The sequence below is a fragment of the Perognathus longimembris genome, chromosome 20 (assembly GCF_023159225.1).
Source record: "Perognathus longimembris pacificus isolate PPM17 chromosome 20, ASM2315922v1, whole genome shotgun sequence".
NCBI classification, from domain to species: domain Eukaryota; kingdom Metazoa; phylum Chordata; class Mammalia; order Rodentia; family Heteromyidae; genus Perognathus; species Perognathus longimembris.
Genome location: NC_063180.1, coordinates 19,353,475 through 19,373,427, shown reverse-complemented (window position 1 = coordinate 19,373,427; position 19,953 = coordinate 19,353,475). Strand labels below are relative to the sequence as shown.

At 52.7% G+C, this 19,953-nt stretch overlaps 1 protein-coding gene across 1 annotated transcript in view; it reads left to right on the top strand.

Moving 5' to 3' along the window:
- Positions 1-19,953, top strand: part of Sptbn4 (spectrin beta, non-erythrocytic 4) — a 55,481-nt gene that overhangs the window by 20,551 nt on the left and 14,977 nt on the right. The window contains exons 15-20 of the mRNA XM_048368657.1: positions 573-710; positions 1,681-2,431; positions 3,338-3,540; positions 5,035-5,125; positions 8,950-9,096; positions 10,031-10,294. Of these exons, the coding sequence (XP_048224614.1) occupies positions 573-710; positions 1,681-2,431; positions 3,338-3,540; positions 5,035-5,125; positions 8,950-9,096; positions 10,031-10,294 (1,594 nt within the window). The remainder of the gene's footprint in view (positions 1-572; positions 711-1,680; positions 2,432-3,337; positions 3,541-5,034; positions 5,126-8,949; positions 9,097-10,030; positions 10,295-19,953) is intronic.

Genomic DNA, 19,953 nt, shown 5'->3' with positions numbered 1-19,953 from the left:
GGAAATCTAGAGAGGCAGCTTGGGTTGGGGACTTGTGTGGGAAGGGGAGAGGACTGGGCTATAGCTACGCGTCTAAGTAAACAAGCCATGGTGTGGGCACTGATGGACTGGGATCACGGTGCTAATCAAGGCCTTAGGGGTCAGTCAGTCTTGGGAGATGGTGGGAAGTGTCCCTGGGCTGGGGAACCCAGAGGAAGTGCAAATCAGAGTCTCAATGGCCATGGGAACCCCAAGGACATGTACAGCATGCTTTAAGGTTAGACACAGGTGGAAAGGGAGTTCAGGCTGGTGACTGAATTGTGGCTGGAGGCTTGGGGGTTGGAGGTGTGAGGTCTGAAGATGTGGGAGTGGGTGAGATGGGCCAGGGAGTTTGTGATGGACAGCCACAAACTCAGAATGGAGTGCTGAGCAACTAAACATGTCAGCAGCCAATAGAAGAGGAGGAACCAGCAAAGGATTCTGGGAAATGAGCTGGAAAGACATGACCTGAACCAGAAAAGAGAAAGTGAGTCAAGACTAAGGGCAGGTCCCCAGGAACCTGACCCCTGTGCCCCTCCATCCTCCTTTTGCAGATTCGAGAGCCTGGACCAGGAGATGAATGGTTTCATGAGCCGCGTCCTGGATGTGAACCACACGGTCCAGGAGCTTGTGGAAGGAGGTCACCCCAGTTCAGATGAGGTGCGCTCGTGCCAGGACCACCTCAACAGCAGGTAAACGGGGCCTGGAAGTTCTTCCTGGTATTTTACACTGGTGTTTCCTATCTTTCTCTTCACATTCAATTCACCATGATAATCAAACCAAATTATAGCAAACTGGTATCCTTCTGTTCCTCTTCCTTCTGTTCCTCCTCCTCCTCCTCCTCCTCCTCCTCCTCCTCCTCCTCCTCCTCCTCCTCCTCCTCCTCCTCCTCCTCCTCCTCTTCCTCTTTCTCCTTCTTGGTTGTGGGGCTTGAACTCAGGGCCTGAGCGCTGTCTCTGAGCCTCTTCGTGCTCAAGGCTAGTGCTCTACCACTTGAGCCACAGCACCACTTCTGGTTTTTGAGTCGTTAATTGGGATAAGAGTCTCACGGGGACTTTGATGCCTGGGTTGGCTTTGAACCAGGATCCTCAGACCTCAGCTTCCTGAGTAGCTAGGATTACAGGCAGCACCTGGCTGGTATTTTTCTTAAAACATTTCCTGAATGCTCATGGTGAGTAGAGCTTATAGATTGTGTGTGTGTGTGTGTGTGTGTGCCTGTGTGTGCCTGCATGCCAGTACTGGGGCTTGAACTCAGGGCCTAGGCACTGTCCCTGAGCTTTTTCACTCAAGGCTGGCGCCCTACCACTTGAACCACAGCTCCTCTTCTGACTTTTTGCTAATTAACTGGAGATAAAGATCTCATGGACTTTTTGCCCAGAACTGGCTTCAAACTGCCACCCTCAGATCTGAGCCTCCCTAGTTGCTAGGATTACAGGCGTGAGCCAACAGCGTGGGGCTTGCTCTGTGCTCTAAGGCCTGTTGCTTAAAGCTGTGTGCTGGATGGGGTTCCATTTTAACCGACAGGACCCACTTGATTGCGTGTCTTTCCCGTTCTGGGCAGCGGCCTGGCTTCCATGCTGGGTGGATGGGTGGAGTTGGGGAGGGTTCCTCCATGTGTAGACCCAGTGCTTGCTCTCCAGTCTCCCTCTTTCCCTGGGGCAGGTGGAACCGCATTGTGGAGTTGGTGGAGCAGCGCAAAGAGGAGGTGAGCGCGGTGCTGCTGGTGGAGAACCACGTGCTGGAGGTGGCCGAGGTGCGCGCCCAGGTGCGGGAGAAGCGTCGGGCTGTGGAGAGCGCACCCCGGGCCGGTGGCGCCTTGCAGTGGCGCCTTAGTGGTTTAGAGGCCGCTCTGCAAGCGCTGGAGCCCCGCCAGGCGGCCCTCCTGGAGGAGGCAGCCCTGCTGGCCGAGCGCTTCCCAGCGCAGGCGGCGCGGCTGCATCAGGGAGCCCAGGAGCTGGGTACCGAGTGGGGCGCTTTGGCCAGCTCAGCACAAGCTTGCGGCGAGGCGGTGGCGGCGGCTGGGCGCCTGCAGCGTTTCCTGCACGATCTGGATGCTTTCCTGGACTGGCTGGTGCGTGCCCAGGAGGCAGCGGGGGGCAGCGAGGGGCCCCTGCCCAGCAGCCTGGAAGAGGCCGATGCGCTGCTGGCGCGCCACGCTGCGCTCAAGGAAGAAGTGGGTCAGCGCGAGGAGGATTACACGCGCATCGTGGCGGCCAGCGAGGCACTGTTGGCGGCTGACGGCGCCGAGCTGGGCCCGGGCCTGGCCCTTGATGAGTGGCTGCCACACCTGGAAGTTGGCTGGCACAAACTGCTCGGCTTGTGGGAGGCGCGCCGGGAGGCGCTGGTTCAGGCCCACGTCTATCAGCTGTTTCTGCGAGACCTGTGCCAGGCGCTTGCGGTGCTGCGCAATCAGGTGCCAGCTAGCAGGGGGCACAGGACTGGGGTGGGTATGGGGGGCGGGTTCTGGGCCATCTGTGGGGAGGGTGGGAAGTGCTTTAAGTGTGTGATCTAATTTCCAGATCATTCTGGGAGGAGGACCAAATGTAAGAATTTAGTGGACAGAAACCCTCATTTTAAAGAATGGGAATGTGGCTTAGCGGTAGAGTGCTTGCCTAGCATGCATGGAGACCTGGGTTCCATTCCTCAGCACCACATACACAGAAAAAGCCAGAAGTAGTGCTAGCCTTGAGCAAAAGCTCAGAGACAGTGCCCAGGCCCGAGTTCAGGCCCCATGACTGGCAAAAATAAATAAATAAGAAGGAAGGAAGGAAGGAAAGAAAAGAAAAAGAAACCTCCAGTTTAGCCAGGTGCCCCAGTAGGCTCATGCCTGTAATCCTAGCTGCTCAGGAGGTCGAGAAAGTGAGCCCAGATAGGAAAGTCCTGGAGATGCTTACCACCAAAACAACCCAGAAGTGGAGCTGTGGCTCAAGTGGTAGAGCACCAGCCTTGAGCGGAAAAGGCCAAGTGAGAGCATGAGGCCCAGAGTTCAAGCCCCTAGTACCAGCATATACACACAAAAAGCTAAAAACCAAACCCTGATGTCAGGTATAAGGAATGGGCCCCCAGTGGAGTTGAAGGATATCCTTGATAGTTTGGTGCAGACTGATTATTTCAGAGACTTTAAAAAAGAGGAGACAGCCATGGTGGTATCTAGAGGTCCGAGTGTCAGGTAGAGCATCCACCATGAGCAAAGGCCCTGAGGTAAAGTCAGGACCGGCATGATCCACTTGAACCCATGGAATGGAGAGGGATGGTAACTAACAGCTGGCAGCAACCTGGCCAGGGCAGGAAGCTGACGTGTGCTCCCTCTCTTTCCCAGGAGGTGGCGCTGTCCAGCGCAGAGCTCCCAGGCACCGTGGAGTCCGTAGAAGAGGCCATAAAAAGACACAGGGATTTTCTCACCACCATGGAGCTGAACCAGCAAAAGATGCAGGTGGCGGTGCAGGCTGCCGAGGGCTTGCTGCGGCAGGGCAACATCTATGGGGAGCAGGCCCAGGAAGCTGTGACCCGGCTGCTGGAGAAGTAGGTCCTCATGTGGAGGGGACGGGACAGGCCTTCATTCATGCTGATGTAGCGTCTCACCGCCCCCACCCGTGCCATTTGGACACTTGGGCCTATGCTGTAAGCAGGAGGCCAGGCTGGCTGGGGAGGGATGTCCCGGCCTGAGTCCAGCCTGCCTCGAGTTCTCAGGCCCACACCTGACCCCGCCCCTCGCCTGACCCCGCCCCTCTATACCCTGCCTCCCTGTGCTCCAGGGCCATTTCTCTCTTCCCTCTTCGCCCCCCTGCTGTCCTCTGCCCATCAGGCTGTGACTTCTGTGGCATCCAGCCACTTCTCTGCCTGTCCGTATCTGGGATCTACCCACTTCCTCCGTCACTTTCCTCTCTCTTGCCTTGTTTGAAGCTACTTCTCTTTGTGCCTATGTGCTGGTTCTGGGGCTTGAACTCAGGGCCTGAGCTTTTTGGTGCTCAAGGCTCAGTGTTCTACCATTTGAACCACATCTGCACTTCTAGCTTTTTGGTGATTTTTTCATGGGAGATAAGAGTCTCATAGCTTTGTCCTACTGGGGCTGGCTTTGAACCATGAGCTTCAAATCTGTCTCCTAAGTAGTTAAGATTACAGGGGTGAGTCACCCATGCTGGGTTCTTTGTTCCTTTTTTTTTTCTTCACAAAGGGCTTAGCAGGTACTAGACAAGTCTACTGCTGAGCCACATTCCCCAGCTGTCTGTTTCTCTTTCTGCTCCACCTCTTTCCTTGTGTTTCTCTTGTGTTCTTAGGGGTCTCTGTCAATCATTTCTCTCTTGAGGTCTCTGCTTTTTTATTTTTTGTCTCCGGCCCTGTGTCTATGTGTGAGTCTCTATATTAACAGGTCTGGTTCTTTCTGCCTCTCTCTCTCTCTCTCTCTCTCTCTCTCTCTCTCTCTCTCTCCTCTTTCGCACATCTCATTTTTACTCTCTACTTCTTGCTTTATCTTGGTAACTGTGCATTATCTCTGTATTCTCTCTGGCCTGTCTTTCTTTTCGTGTGTGTGTGTGTGTGTGTGTGTGTGTGTGTGTGTGTGTGTGTGTCACTCCTGGGGCTTGAACTCAGGGCCTGAGCACTGTTCCTGAGTACTTATGCTCAAGGCTAGTGCTCTACCACTTTGAGCCACAGCACCGTTTCCAGCTTTTGAGTAGTTTATTGGAGATAAGAATCTTATGGACTTTCCTTCCTGGATTAGCGTTGAATCGTGATTCTCAGATCTCAGCCTCCTGAATAGCTAGGATGCCAGGTGTGAGCCACCAACACCTGGTCTCTTTTTTCTGTTTTTCTTCTCATACCTCTTTTCCTCCAGATTTGTCTAATTCTCCCTCTTTCTCTGTCTCTCCACAGTCCAATCCCTGCCTCTGTCCCACGTTGCCACCGTGGTTCCTCCTCCTCCTCCCCCTCCCCCTCCTCCTCCTCCCAGCACCCTTCACTTTGTGTAAGTGTCGCCCCACCAGGGTTTCTCCCAGCCCTTCTGTCTCCCTTCCCTAGGAGTCAAGAAAACCAATTAAGAGCCCAGCAGTGGATGCAGAAACTATACGACCAGCTTGGACTGCAGCACTTCCTCCGAGACTGCCATGAGGTAGGACTTCCAGCTGGGCCCCGGGAGGGAAGGGGGGCAATGGTATCCCCTTTCCTAGGGAAGGGATTGCTCCCTGGCAAGAGGTGAGTGGGGGTGGGGACGCCCCGTCCAAGTGGGTCGTGGAGCGATGTTCCCCTGCGCCGCCAGGGGGCGCGCAGGAGCCAGGTCTCAAGGCGCATGCTCCGCATTGCTGGCCCGCCCACGCGGGCTCCGGGGTAGAGGGGTGGGGCCTGGGCGCCCCTGGCAACGGCGCGCGCCCGCGCGGACGGGTCCCGCGGGGACGAGCACTGATCTCACCTTCTCTCTGGAGGTCTGAGAGCTACGATCTGCTCCAGGAGATCCGGAGAGTGGGGGTGGGGGGTTGGAGAGTTGGGAGGTGGATCTGGAATCCAACTTTGGGTCCCCTCCCCACACCTCTAAAGGTGTCGGGGAATCTAACCTCTTCTACGCACACCTAAGGGTGGGTCCAAGTCAGAGATGATGATTCAGGAGACTGGCTGCCTCCCCTTCCTTCTAGACTGTGGTAGACTCTGCCCACATTAGAGAGGGCCTAGTATTTCCCTAACCTCTAAAGAGACCAATCCCAGGCCCCAAGCCCGCCATCTGAGCCCCTTCCCCACCCCCAGATCCTCCATCTGAGCCCCTGCCTCCCAGATCCTCCTTCTGAGCCCCTTCCCCATCCCAGATCCTCCATCTGAGCCCCTGCCTCCCAGATCCTCCTTCTGAGCCCCTTCCCCACCCCCAGATCCTCCATCTGAGCCCCTGGCCCCAGATCCTTCTTCTGACACCCCCCATCCTCCTTCTGAGCCCCTGCCCCCCTCAGATCCTCTTTCTGAGCTCCTTCCCCACCCCCACATCCTTCATCTGAGTCCCTGCCCCCCAGATCCTTCTTCTGGCCCATTTTGCCGCCCCTTCCCCCATCCCCCACTTGAACCCCTGCCCCCTAGATCTTCCAGGTGAGCCCCTTCCTCTCCAGACCCCCCTCCTGAGACCCTTCCTCTCAGATCCTTCATCTGAACCCTTTCCCCTCCACGTCCTCCATCTGAACCCCTTTCCCCATCCTCCATCGGAGCCTCTCCCGCCCCCCAGGATCAGCATGATGGACTGGAGATGGTTTTGGAGTCAGGTCCTTGTTCTCCCACCCCAACTAAAGGTAGTTCCACAGGGAGCCCCCAAACATGCGATGGACGGGGGGACCTCCGCATCCCTCCCTCTCCCACGGGCAGATGGAGTGGCCAGGACTGGAGCCCACCAGAGATGGGGCTCCTGCTCCACCCCAACCCCCGCAGACTGCTCTGGAGTTACAACCCGCGCTCCAGGTCCTCATTCCATCTTTCCTTCCTCCATATGGACCGCCAGAAACCCGAGCCTCTTCCCGTTAGAGATGCTTCGGGCGAGGGGGTCCCTCCTGTCTCCCGGAGTCCCCCCCCTACCCTCCACCCCTGGGGCTCAGGGTTCCCCCCCCCCCCACTGCATTCGGTCCAGAGGCCTGAGAGTGTCCTAGAGTAAGAAGTCAGGAACTGAGACAGCGCCAAGTCCTCCCCCACCACCCAGCCCTAGAGTCCTCCCGCACCCCACTTGGGGCCTGTTCCCCCCCCCCCCCCCGCGCATGGAGGCGGGCCCGGAGGCCCGGGGGAGGCGCGCGCGCGGGCGGGCGCGCGTCCGCGGCGTGGGGGCGCGGAGGGAGGGGGCGCGCGCCCGCCGCAGCTCAGCCGCCGACCCGCCGCCGTCCCCGCCGCCGTCCCCGCTTCCCCGCGTCCCCGCCGCGGACTCCCCGCCACCGCCGCCGCCGCCTCCAGGTCTCGGGGGCGCCCGGGGGAGGGGGCGGCGCGCGCCCCCGCCGGGATGGCCGCGCGGGAGGGTGCCGGGCGCGCGCGCGCGGGCGGGCGGAGGCGCGGGCGGGGGGAGGGCGGGGGGCGGGCAGGGGCGGGCGGGGCCGCGGCGGGACCCCCGCCCTGGGGGAGGGGCGAGGGCGCCGAGCGCTGTCCGCGGTGCTGGCGCGGGGCGCTGCGGTCGCTGCGGGCGCCGGGAGCTGAGGGCGCGGGCGGGACTTGGGGAGCCGGGGGTCCCCAGGAGAGGGAGAGAGGGAGGAGGCGGAGGGGCCGCTTACAGACCTAGGGAACTCCGGCTGCTTTTGGGGGTTCAGCCTCTCTTGGGGGGCTATTCGCTGGGTCATGAGGGGGATGTGAGGCTTGCCGTGGGGTCGAGGGATTGTCCATCTTCGGGGTTTTGGCGGTGGGGACGTCTGTCGGCTGTGGATCACTTTTTGGGGGGTTCTGCTCTTGGCGTTAGGGTTCGTAGATTGAATCAGTTTGAGGGGGGAGGGTCGCTGACTTTGAGCGGCCTTGCCTTGGTCGCTGGGGAGTAGGCTTTGCCTTCAGCCATGAGAGGTGGTAATGACTTTTTGTGGGGGGGTCCTTACCTTGAGGACAGGTTCCCTCTCCTCCTTAGGGGCCTCTGCCTTTACTGTGGGCCCTGGCTGCCGGGGAACTCTCCCCTGCGTCGGGGGCAGCTGAGATTTGAGCTGAGGATTGGGCATTTGAGTGTGCGTACGTGTGTGTATGTGGGTGCGTGTGTGTGTTTGTGCCCTCTGGGGAGCACATATTTAACGGGTGCGGGGTGGGGGCTGGCCAGCTCGGGAATTGTCTTTCAGTATGACAGCATCTGCCTCCGGAGACCGCGGTGTTGGACTCCACAGTGTTGGTGTTTCTCTCTCTCTCTCTCTCTCTCTCTCTCTCTCTCTCTCTCTCTCTCTCTCTCTCTCTCTCTCTCTCTTTCTCTCTCTCTGGGGGGGGGGGAGGATCTTATGACTGGAGCGGGGAGGAGCAAGCTTGTCCCAGGTGTCAGGTCAGGGCCCTAAGCAAAGGTGTTGTAGCTTGGTGGGGGTGGAGATGAGTCTTGCTTTTTATTTTTATTTATGTATTTTTTCTTGGAGAAGGTCTTCCAGAAAACCCTGGTCCTGTCCAGAGTGTTGGTGGTTACATTTTCCATGACTGGTTTTGTGGCTGGCTTCCATTTGGGCAGCATAGTTTGAGAGAGATTTGGTTTAATTTACCTTGGGTAGTATAAGGCTGAATTTGGGGGTGAGCCAATTCAAGGAGCAAGAAGGCAGCCTTGTTGCTCTCATTTGGAGAGTGTGGGAGTGTGGGAGTATGGAATGATTAGCTTTCATTGGGAATTTAAGCTGGTCATGGTTTTGGGGAACCATGGGATGGATTTGGGGGAGCCTGTGGGGTCCTTTTGAGGGGAACATGGGAATTTGGCTGCATCAGGTTGGGTCTGCGTTAGAGGTCAGTTGTTGGGGGGCTACTGGGGTTCCCTGGCTTTGTTGGAGTGAGTGCTGGGTCTACATGTGGTAAGTGCCTTAGAAGAGGATGCCGATCTCCACCCTGAGTGGGGGAGGAGGCACTGAGTTGACAGGTGTAAGCTTTGTCACGAGTGGGGCTGGGGGCTGAGTTGGGAGTTTGCTAGATTCGTGTGGAGAGCTTGTGTTGGTGCTGACTATGCCCTCAGTCTTGTGTGGAGACTTGTTCAGCCTCAGGATGGTGGAGCTGAAGGATTTGCTAGTAGGACCTTCTCATGCGTATTCTACAGAAGGTGTGGCTTGAGTTTGCCCCACCCCATCCACCCAAGCACCTCCAATGTAAAGGCTTCCCTTTGCAAAGATTTGCCCATCTCTACCTCCTTTGGATGGCTCAGCCCCTTCCCCCCTCCCTCTTCAGCAGCCCAGAACCTGACAAGGGGGGTTTACTGGAAGGGATGAGGGGACCATGGCAAGATGGGGAGGTGGGGCTGGCTGACCCACCCTGCCATGCCTTGCACAGCTGGATGGCTGGATCCACGAAAAAATGCTGATGGCCAGGGATGGTACACGTGAGGACAGCCACAAGCTTCACAAGAGATGGCTCCGGCACCAGGCATTCATGGCCGAGCTGGCTCAGAATAAGGAGTGGCTGGAGAAGATCGAGAGGGTGAGGATCCGGAATGCCCCTTCACCCACGCCTCGCACTTCCCAGCCCCCTTCACAGGCATCCTCCTGGCCTTGCACCTCTGAACTGGTTCAAACCAGCTCTATGTCCTCCTGGCAGTGCAGCCTCTTTGAGCCTGAGTTTATCCACCTGCACAATAGCCAACCTCTCTTCTAAATGCCTTCGGTTTGTGAGCTCTTCCATCTCTATTTTCCCCCCTTTGGTGCTGGTACTGAGGCTTGAACTCAGGTCCTCATCTTCTCCCTAGGATTTGCTCTTTTTTTTTTTTCCTGGTTAATTGGAGATAAGAGCCTCTAAGATTTGTCTATCCAGGCTGGCTTTGAACTGTAATCCTTAGATCTCAGATCTCAGCCTCACAAGTAGCTAAGATTATTGTGTGAGCCACCAGCACCCAGATTGTCGTATTATTATGAATATATAGCATCTATGTGGCTCTGGGCTACCAAAGTATTTTATCACCATTTTGGAGGAGTCCAAAGAGAGAATTACTTTAGGACCCAACCCCTAGAACTACCCCTTATTCTGACTGAACCCCTAGAAATGCAAGCCCTGGAAACCCTCAATCTTCTAAGTTGGATGAAGAGATGGAGATTGTCCCTACACCTTGCCGTGAGCACTGGTAGCCCATAAATGGAAACATCTACGCCCATCTGTGTCTCTCACTCTATGGCCCTCTGCCTCTTCCTGTTTCTCTCCTGCATCTTCCTTTATCTCTCTTGTCTTTCTGTCCACACTGTGTGTTTTCCTTGTTCAATCTGTCTCTGGGCTTTTCTCTGCCTCTACTTTTTCTATTCTCAACCCCCTCCTTTATTTCTCTCTCCGCATCTTTCCTATGTCTGGTTACTCCAACTTATGTCTTCAATCCATCCATTCTGCCTGCCTCTTCTTCACTTCCTGCCCCCTACCACTGCTGCAGGAAGGCCAGCAACTGATTCAGGAGAAGCCGGAGCTGGCGGCCTCTGTGCGGAAGAAGCTGGGTGAAATCCGGCAATGCTGGGCGGAGCTGGAGAGCACCACCCAGGCCAAGGCCCGGCAGCTCTTTGAGGCCAGCAAAGCAGACCAACTCGTGCAGAGTTTTGCAGAGCTGGACAAGAAGCTCCTTCACATGGAAAGTCAGCTGCAGGATGTGGATCCTGGTGGGGACCTGGCCACCGTCAACAGCCAACTCAAGAAGCTGCAGGTATGGATGGCTGGGGACGTTCCGGTCCTCCACCTCACAACCAAGGTATTTCAACCCAAAGGGATTTCATGCAGGGATTTATTGCAAGCTTGTAGAAGAGCCAGATGAGCACAAAGGAAATACTGAGGTGGTGTGTGTTAGTGATAACTGTAATAAGCAGTCACCACCCATGGAGCACAGGGCATAAAGGAAAGAGGAAGCTGCGGGCCGTTGGCTTAGGTCTGCAATCCTAGCTACTCAGGAGGCTGAGATCTGAGGATCCTGGTTTGAAGCCAGCCCCGGCAGGAAATTCTGTGAGACTCTTATCTCCAATGAACCCACCAAAAAAAAAAAAAAAGAAAAAAAGCCAGAAGTGGAGCTGGGCTTCAAGTAGTAGGGCGCTAACCTTGAGCACAAAAGGGACAGCGCCTAGGCTCTGAGTTCAAGGCCCAGTACTGACACTAATTAATTAATTAATTAAAGAGGAGCCAAGGAGCAGTAGGTACATAACCAGCACATGGAGGCTGTCTCTGGATCCTAGTACCTGTTGTCTGAAGAAATGAATGCTCAGAGATAGGAAAGTCATTGAGACTCCAGTTAACCATCAAATAAAAATGCTGAGCTAGAAATGGAGCTGGGGAACAAGTAGTAGAGCACCAGACTTGAGCAGAAAAAGCAAAGGAAGAGCTGGCATCAGTGACTCACCTCTGTAATCCTGGCTTGATCTGAGGCTGAGACCTGAGGATCTCAGTTCAAAGCCAGCCCAGCAGAAAAATTTGTGAGATTCTTTTTTTTTTTTTTTTTTTGGCCAGTCCTGGGCCTTGGACTCAGGGCCTGAGCACTGTCCCTGGCTTCTTCCCACTCAAGGCTAGCACTCTGCCTCTTGAGCCACAGCGCCGCTTCTGGCCGTTTTCTGTATATGTGGTGCTGGGGAATCGAATCTAGGGCCTCGTGTATCCGAGGCAGGCACTCTTGCCACTAGGCTATATCCCCAGCCGAGATTCTTTTTTTTTGGCCAGTCCTAGGCCGTGAACTCAGGGCCTGAGCACTGTCCCTGGCTTCTTTTTTGCTCAAGGATAGCACTCTGACACTTGAGCCACAGCGCCACTTCTGGCCATTTTCTGTATATGTGGTGCTGAGGAATCGAACCCAGGGCCTCATGTATACGAGGCAAGCACTCTTGCCACTAGGCCATATTCCCAGCCCCTTTGTGAGATTCTTATATCCAGCAAATTAAATAAATAAATAAATCTGGAAGTGGAGCTGTGTCTCCAGTGGTAGAGTATTACCTTGAGCAAAAAAGCTCAGGGAAAGTGCCCAGACCCTGAATTCAAGCCCCAGTACTGGCACAAAAAAATCTGGGTTGACTCAATTGGTAGAGCACCAACCATGTACAAGGAAACTAAATGATGGTGCATTATAAGATGTGACTTAGCCAGGCACTGGTGTCTCATGCCTGTAATCCTAGCTTCTCCAGACCCTGAGATCTGAGGATCACAGTTCAAAGCCAGCCTGGGCAGGAAAGTCCATGAGACTCTTATCTCCAATTAACCACCTGAAAACTGGAAGTGGAGTGGTGGCCCAAAGTGATATAACACTAGCCTTGAGGGAGAGAGCTCAGGGACAGCGCCCAGTCCCTGAGTTCAAGCCCCATGGCTGACCAGAAAAAAAAAAGTGACTTCACACATATGCTTCTGCATTTGGTCTATTGCTGTCCCTTAGGTCATCTGGTTTCTAAAAAACTCTGTGGAACACCCCATAGGGCATGAGAGTGAGAAAGGCAAATAACACCTTAGTTTTATTTAAAACAACAACAACAGCAACAACTTGTAACTCACTAGTAGCCAAGTGTGGTATTACCTTCCTGTAATCCCAGTAACTTGTGAGGTGGAGATAGTAAGATTGCAGTTTTGGAGTCTGGGTCTTGGGCAAAACTGTAAGCTATTTATTTTAAGAAAACAATGAAACAAAAGCACTGAAGACCCTTAATTCAGTCCTCAGTACTGAAAATAAAACAAACAAATAAACAAAATCTCAAAGCAGTGACCTTGTGCACACCTTGACAAAATGCCGATTCCAGGGTGTGGAGGCCATACTTTGAGCAGGCTGCTGGCTGCCCCAGGCTGTGGCTGGCCCCATTAGCCCCGCCTCCTCCCTGCAGCTCAGCCAGCAAAGCACTGTTACCTCATGCGTCCAGAAAAAGCCACTGCGCAGAAAGGATCTGTGGTGAGCTCAAGGTCACACAGCCACCGGGTGGCTGTGTAGTCCCCTGTTTAGTTCCCCTCCACCTTTCTCCCTGGGTTACTTGTGGACCCCAGTGGGGACCTGTGGCCATGCTCCGGCTGGCCTCGGGTGGCTGAGATCCCCAGGCCCCTCCCTGGCTAGCAGGTACTCAGCAGGGGAGAGACTTGGCTTTAACTCTTCTCTCTGGATCTTACTGAGTGTGTGTGGCCAGTGGTCTAGATGGTCAGACTCGAGGAAACAGATGGGAAACGCAGCCAGGGACCCAGGGAGGAGAGCTTGGGCTCAGATCTCAGCCGGGACACACACTCCACTCCTCCCACATCTCCCCTGCTGGCTCAAGGAACTCATCGGTGTGGAGCCTCTGGGTAAGGCTGCACTTAGGAAGGAGCCTTGTGAGCCAGGTGCTCGTGGCTCACACGGGTCATCATAACTGCTCAGGGAGCTGAGAGCCCAAGATCGCGGTTCAAAGCCAGCCCAGGCAGGGAGGTCTATGAGGAGACTCTTATCTCTAATAAACTACTCAAAAAAAAGCTGGAAGGGACACTGTGGCTCAAATGAGAGAGCATCAGCCTTGAGTACAAAAAGGCTCAGAGAAAGCACCCAGACCCAGAGTTCAAGTCCCCAGGACTGGCAAAAGAAAAAAAGAAAGAAGCTGCTTAGCACAGCACTTTGAGCCTGAGTTCAAGTCCAGCCTGGGCTACAGAGCAAGTTCCAGGCCAACTTGGTCTGTCCACTGAGACCCTTGCCCTCAAAATAACTACGGCTCAATGGGGCCAGCACTCACCTAACATGTGTGAGACCCTGGGTTCTATCCTCAGTGATAGAAGAGAGAGAGAGACAGACAGAGAGAGACAGACAGAGATAGAGAGAGAGAGAGAGAGAGAGAGAGAGAGAGTCAGGGTGCTGATGGCTCATGCCTGTAATCCTAGCTACTCAGGAGACTGAGATCTAAGGATTGCAGTTCAAAGCCAGCCTGCGCAGAAAAGTCTGCTGGATTCTTATCTCCAATGAGCCAAGGGAAAACCAGAAGTGGCGCTGTGGCTCAAAGTGGTAGACTGCTAGCCTTGAGCAAAAGAGCTCAGGGGCAGGGCCCAGGCACTTAGTTCAAGCTCCATGATCAACCAAAAAAAAAAAAAAAAAGATAAAAGAAAGTCACTCACAATTAATTATTTTCTCTCCTTTCCCTTGGTCACACTTGACTTACGTGATCCATAGGAATTCCATTTGCTTCTGTTCATATCCCATGTCGGTTCTTTTCTCTTCTCTGTGTTGCTTTAACAACATGCTTTGGGGGTGGCATATGGAATGTGAATCTGCTCTCTGAATCTTGCCAGTTATGGTGCGTCTCATCCTTAGGCAGAGTGATGCTCCCTCCCACGGTGTGGGCACTCCTGTCGCCCCCACCCCCCGGACCAACACCTGCCCCCCCCCAGCCTCTCTCCATTCTCCATAGTCAGATGGGTGGAACTCAGGCAGCTCTGATTGCTGCCCTCCTGGAAGGGGCCGGTTTGGGCCTCACGTCCCTCTGGCCATGTTGGTGTCAGATGGCAGATGTGGGGCCTCTGGGGGAGACCGTGAGAATGGGGTGTCCATTATCAAAAGGAGAGGCTGAGCTCTTGGAAGGACAAAGGACCTGTGGTCACGAGGGGTGGGGGTCCCGGCAGTCCTCACACGCGGGACTCTGTCCTATTCCCCAGCAGAGGGAGCTGGAGGCAGGGAGTGGGGCCCGGTGGGGCCAGCACCCCCAGATGGTGCCCAGCTGGGGCCTCAGAGGCTGCTGAGGGGAGGGGCAGGGGACCTCCCCAGGCCCTGCGGTGCCCCTGGGGCCTGGCCATCCAGCTTAGTGTGTGGCCTGGCTGCCCCCCCCTACCCCCCCGCGAGCCTTTGTTCCTTCTGTCCCCACCTCAGTGTTCCCTTCTGGATTGTTCTCTCTGCCTGATGTCTCACTGTCTTTCCTCTGTGTCTTTGTATTTGAGTTTCTCATCTCTGCCACCTTCCTCGAGCTGCCCTTACCCCCTGGTATCCTCCCCAAGTCCCTGTGTTCCCCTACTCCAGCCAGACATCCCTTCCCTGCTCTAGGCCGTGTGCTCAGAGTCCTGGCGCCTGGCCCCTTGCCTGCCCTTACTGGCCCAGGGAACAGATGGTGAGGTCCTGAATCCCTGCCTCTTAGCCCTCAGGGGCCTGGCCAGCTGGTCCTGCTCCTCCATGTGATGGTGGGGGGAAGGGATCCTCTCTGTTCCCTCCCCCGCTGTGCACCCTAGGGTTTGAATCTCCACTGTGGGACCTAGATCTGTGGCTCCCACCTATCTGAGCTGCATGGTCCAGTTTATAGAGAAGCAGAGTGGCAAGGAGTTTGGTTTGTGGAACTGTGGTCCTGGGTTCAAATTCTGACTCAGGGCAGTTTTTACTCCCTGGGCTGGGCTCTGCTCCTGCTCCTCTCAGAGCTTCAGCCTCCACAGCTGGAAGTTGGAAAGGAACAAGGAGGCTCTAGGCAGGAGAGAGGCTGACCCAAGCGTCAGCATTTCCCACATCTTGCCTATTGTATGGCTAAGGACTCAGGCTGCTTTGCAGGATGGCTCTTCTGTTTATTTTGTTTTAACTTGGATGCCTTTAAAAAATAATTAATAAGCCAGGCATGGTGGCATGGACCTGTAATCCAGACTGAGACTGAGGCAGGCAGATCAGGAGTTCAAGGCTAACTTAAGCTAAGTAGTGAGACTCTTGTTTTAAAACAAAATATCCCCCCCAAACTGTTGCATAGTATGCAGCAGGGTAGTTTGGTAAATTTTTTGTTTTGTTGTGTTTGGTGTTGAGGATGGAACCAAACCCAGGGCTGCATACAAGCTACACATTATTCCACACTCCACTTCTGATTTTCTGGTTGTTCATTGGAGATAAGAGTTTCACAGACTTTTCTGTCCCAGCTGGCTCTGAACCATGACCCTCAGATTTCAGCCTCCTGAGTGGCTAGGATTATAAGTGTGAACCAACAGTGCCGGGCTTGATTCTGCTTTTGTTTTTTATTTTGATTTCTACAATTGTAATTGTGTCTGTGTGTGTGTGTATGTGTGTTTTGTGTGTGTGTGTGTGTGTGTGTGCTGATACAGGGGCTTGAACTCAGGGCCTTGTGCTTATCTTTTTACCCAAGTCTAGCAAAAATGGATCCATAGCTCCATTTGTGTGTGTGTGTGTGTGTGTGTGTGTGTGTGTGTGTGTGTGTGTTCAATTGGAGATAAGTGTCTCATGAACTTTTCTACCTGAGATGGCTTCCAAATGTGATCCTCAGATCTAGCCTCCTGAGTTGCTAGGATTACAGGTGTGTCCCACCAGCACCAACAATTGTGTCTTTTATATTTCCATCTTACAAAGTTTGGATTTATTGATTTTCACCATGCTGACTGTGCATTGGATAGGTTGGGATTGTGGGGTACAGTTCTTACCCAAATCAACTTAGGCAACAAAAACGGAAAATCCCATGGGTTGTGCAGCCACAGGGATGGCTGGATTGGTTGTTCAAATTAAGCCCTCAAGAATCTGCCCATTTTTGAACCTTGTGTTAGTCTTTTTTTTTTTTTTTTGGTTGGTTGGTTGTGGGGCTTGAACTCAGGACCTGGGGGCTGTCCCTGAGCTCTTCAGCTCAAGGCTAAGGCTCTACCATTTAAGCCACAGCGCCACTTCCAGTTTTCATTGGAAATAAAGAGTCTCACAGACTCTACTGCCTGGGCTGGCTTTGAACACAATCCTCAGATCTCAGCCTCCAGAGTAGTTAGGATTACAGGCCTGAGTCACCAACACTGGCCCCTGTGTTAATCTTATCAAGAATCTTTCTCTTTCCTGGGATGGGGTCCCCAGTATCCCTACACTCTGTCAGCTCAGGAACCCCATGGGAAACTGGTCACCTGTGCTATGGCACACACTTTCCCAGCAGTAGTGAGAAGAGGGTTCATTGGCTCATCTTGGGTCACATGCCCATCATGACCCAATCCGTAATCTAGGATGATCCAGGTTTTCACTGGTGAGCCGTAAGTCAAATGACTAGGTTTCATCTTTCCTTAAGGAAGTGGAAGTGTTTTCATTGGTTTACCTTAGGTAACATCTCTCACCCAATCATAATTGCCAGAATAATTTCAGTGTTCTTATTGGCCAGATTTGGTCCACCATGGAGCTCTAGGTTTGATCAGTTCCTCCTTGGGATGTAAGAAGAGAATTAGTGTTGGCCTTCAGGAAAAACCACAACTCTACACTACAGAACCTTAGAATGAAACGTTTTCCTTGGAAGCGCTGAGAGGTAGTGCATCCTTATAATCTCAGTAGTTGGGAGGTTGAGGCAGGAGGATCGTGAATTGGAGGCCAGCCTGGGCTACATAGCATGACCCTGTCTCAGAAACAAAACAGGAGCCAGGTGCTAGGAATCCTGGTTACTTAGAAAGCTAGCCTGGGCAGGAACATTTGTGAGATTCTTTTTTTTTTTTTTTTTTTTTTTGCCAGTCCTGGGCCTTGGACTCAGGGCCTGAGCACTGTCCCTGGCTTCCTTTTGCTCAAGGCTAGCACTCTGCCACTTGAGCCAACAGTGCCACTTCTGGCTGTTTTCTGTATATGTGGTGCTGGGGAATTGAACCCAGGGCCTCATGTATACTAGGCAACCTCTCTTGCCACTAGGCCATATCCCCAGCTCCATTTGTGAGATTCTTACCTTCATTTAACCACCAAAAATTAAGTGGAGTTGTGGCTCAAGTGGTAGAGCACCAACATACAGTACCTAGGCCCGTAGTTCAAGGCCCAATGCCTGCACACACACACACACACACACACACACACACACACACACACAAGCTTTGACTCGGTTTGTAGTCATTTTCTATAATCTGTTACCTCTTAATTTTATTATTTTGTTTTCTTCTTTAGCTTTCCTTCATCTGTTTAGAATCACACAAGTAGTAGATAATCATATTCTTTTGGTTAACTCACTAACCTAGAAGTCTTTTGTAAAACATCTCCCTGGAACCTCCACATCCACTCAAACACCCCAATATGAACCTTAGGTTTCACTTTGTGTGCATTTTTCCAGATCTTTGAAGAATATGCTTAATGCACATTTACAAATCTCTTATTAGTATTTCATTATACATTCACTCCTTTGAAAAATATTTATTTTTATTAAGTAGTTACACAAAGTACATTCACTCTTAATGCTTTCATCTTATTTATCGTTCATCTTTTGTTTGCATTTTTAAAAAAAATATATCTTTAGGATCAGGCATTAAAAATAATATTTAAAAACTCCTATGTGAAATTTATCCCCATCGGTCCATGTTTTTTTTTCACAAAGTTCCCATCCCCCACCCCATAAATGCCACCTGCTATTAATTTCTTGTTTACTCCCGGGCAATTTTTCATGCATGTACAATTCCCTACAAATACATATCATATGGAGGTTTCTCGATGGCTTTTTCCTCTTCCCAGGAACTCTGATCACCCACACTCATGCAGATTTCATTAACTATTTCATTCTGGTGGGGCAGTGAGATCATCTTCAAGTTTTTCTCATTACAAACTCCATCCACTACAATGAAATTCTTGGACACATCTTTTTTTGTGTGCGTGGGTGCCAGCGTGTCTGGAGCTCATTCCTTGAAGGGGAAGTGCTAGTGGCCAGTTAAGCTTCTACACATTTTGCATTTTGATAGGACCTGCCAACTTGCTTTCCAAAGAGGCTCAACCAATTTACACCACCGATGGGACTGAACACACGGTCACCCTCTATCTCTGCCAACCCTAGATATTATCCATTTTGTATATTTTTGCCAAGCAGATAAATGGAAAAGAATATGAAGCCGGACATGCCATGGGCTCATACCTGTAATCCTAGCTACTCGGAGGTTGAGAACTGAGCATCACAGTTCAAAGCCAGCCTGGACAGGAAAGTCCATGAGACTCTTACCTCCAATGGACCACCAAGAAAACCAGAAATGGAGCTGTGGCTCAAGTGGTAGAGAGCTACCCTTGAGGACAAAAGTTCAAGAACACCACCGAGGCCCTGAGTTCAAGCCCCAGGACCAACACACACACACACACACACACACACACACACACACACACACACACACACACACACACACCCCACCCAGAGAGAGACAGAATATCAAGCTGGGTAATGATGACTCATGCCTATAATCCTAGCTACACAGGACACTGAGATATGAGGATCTCAGTTCAAAGCCAGCCTAGGCAGCGAAGTCCATGAGATTTCATCTTCAATTAACCAGCAAAAACTTGGGCTGAAAGTGTGGCTCAACTGGTAGAGACATACTGTCTAGTTCCCTACTCTTAAAAAAAATTATTTATATTTATTTAGTCAGTCAGTCCTGGGCCTTGAACTCAGGGCCTGAGCACTGCCCCTGGCTTCTTTTTCACTCAAGGCTAGCACTCTGCCACTTGAGCCACAGTGCCACTTCTGGCCGTCTTCTATATATGTGGTGCTGGGGAATCGAACCTAGGGCTTCATGTATGCGAGGCAAGCACTCTTACCACTAGGCCATATTCCCAGCCCCTCCCTACTCTTTTTAAATGTATTTTTGAGATACATTTTGTCCTGGGGGAACCTTAGATTACAATCCTTTACCTCATAGCTGATAAAAGTACACACCGCCATGCCTGACTTGTTGGTTGAGATGAGCTATTGCTAACTTTTTGTCCCGGCTGGCCTCTAACCTGAAATCCTTCTGATCTCTGCCTTCCAACTAGCTGGGATTACAGGTGTGTGCCAACATGTACTTCTGCTTTTACTCTTTCTATCCGCGAGGTCCTCCAGTCATCCACATCACTGTAGTTTTGTATTTATTTTTGCTGCGTGGCAAAGTAATTTAGCCGTTTGGACAAACTACACCCCTCTGAGCCTCAGTTTCCTTCTCTGTAAAGCTGATATAATCTCTGAGGATCAATAGACCTTCTTAGACCTGAGGGTTGGGTAACTTTAAGTGGGTAAATTTGTTTTTATTTTATTTTATGTTGCTGGTTCTGGGGCTTGACCTCAGGGCCTGGGCACTGTTCCTGGACGTTTGTGCTCAAAGCTAGCCCTCTACCACTGGAGATACAGTTCCACTTATGGCTTTTTTGGTAGTCAATCGGAGATGAGTCTCACAGATTTTCCTTTCCCCGGCTGGCTTCAAACCACCATCCTCAGCTCTCAGCCTTCTGAGTAGGATTGTAGGTGTGAGCCGCTGGCTCCGGGCTAAGCAGGTGATATTTGAGTTGAAGCCTCACTGGCAAGGATCAATGTGCCCGGCAGAGGAACAGCAAAGCAAAACCCTGAGGCAGGGACTGGCTCAGACTGCTGCAGTATCATCTGATCTCCGTCATTGGGGCTGGTCAGCGTGGAACTCGCTGTGGCCTCCGTTTCCATCCGAAGGGAACCAGGGAGCCACAGCAGGCTGGGA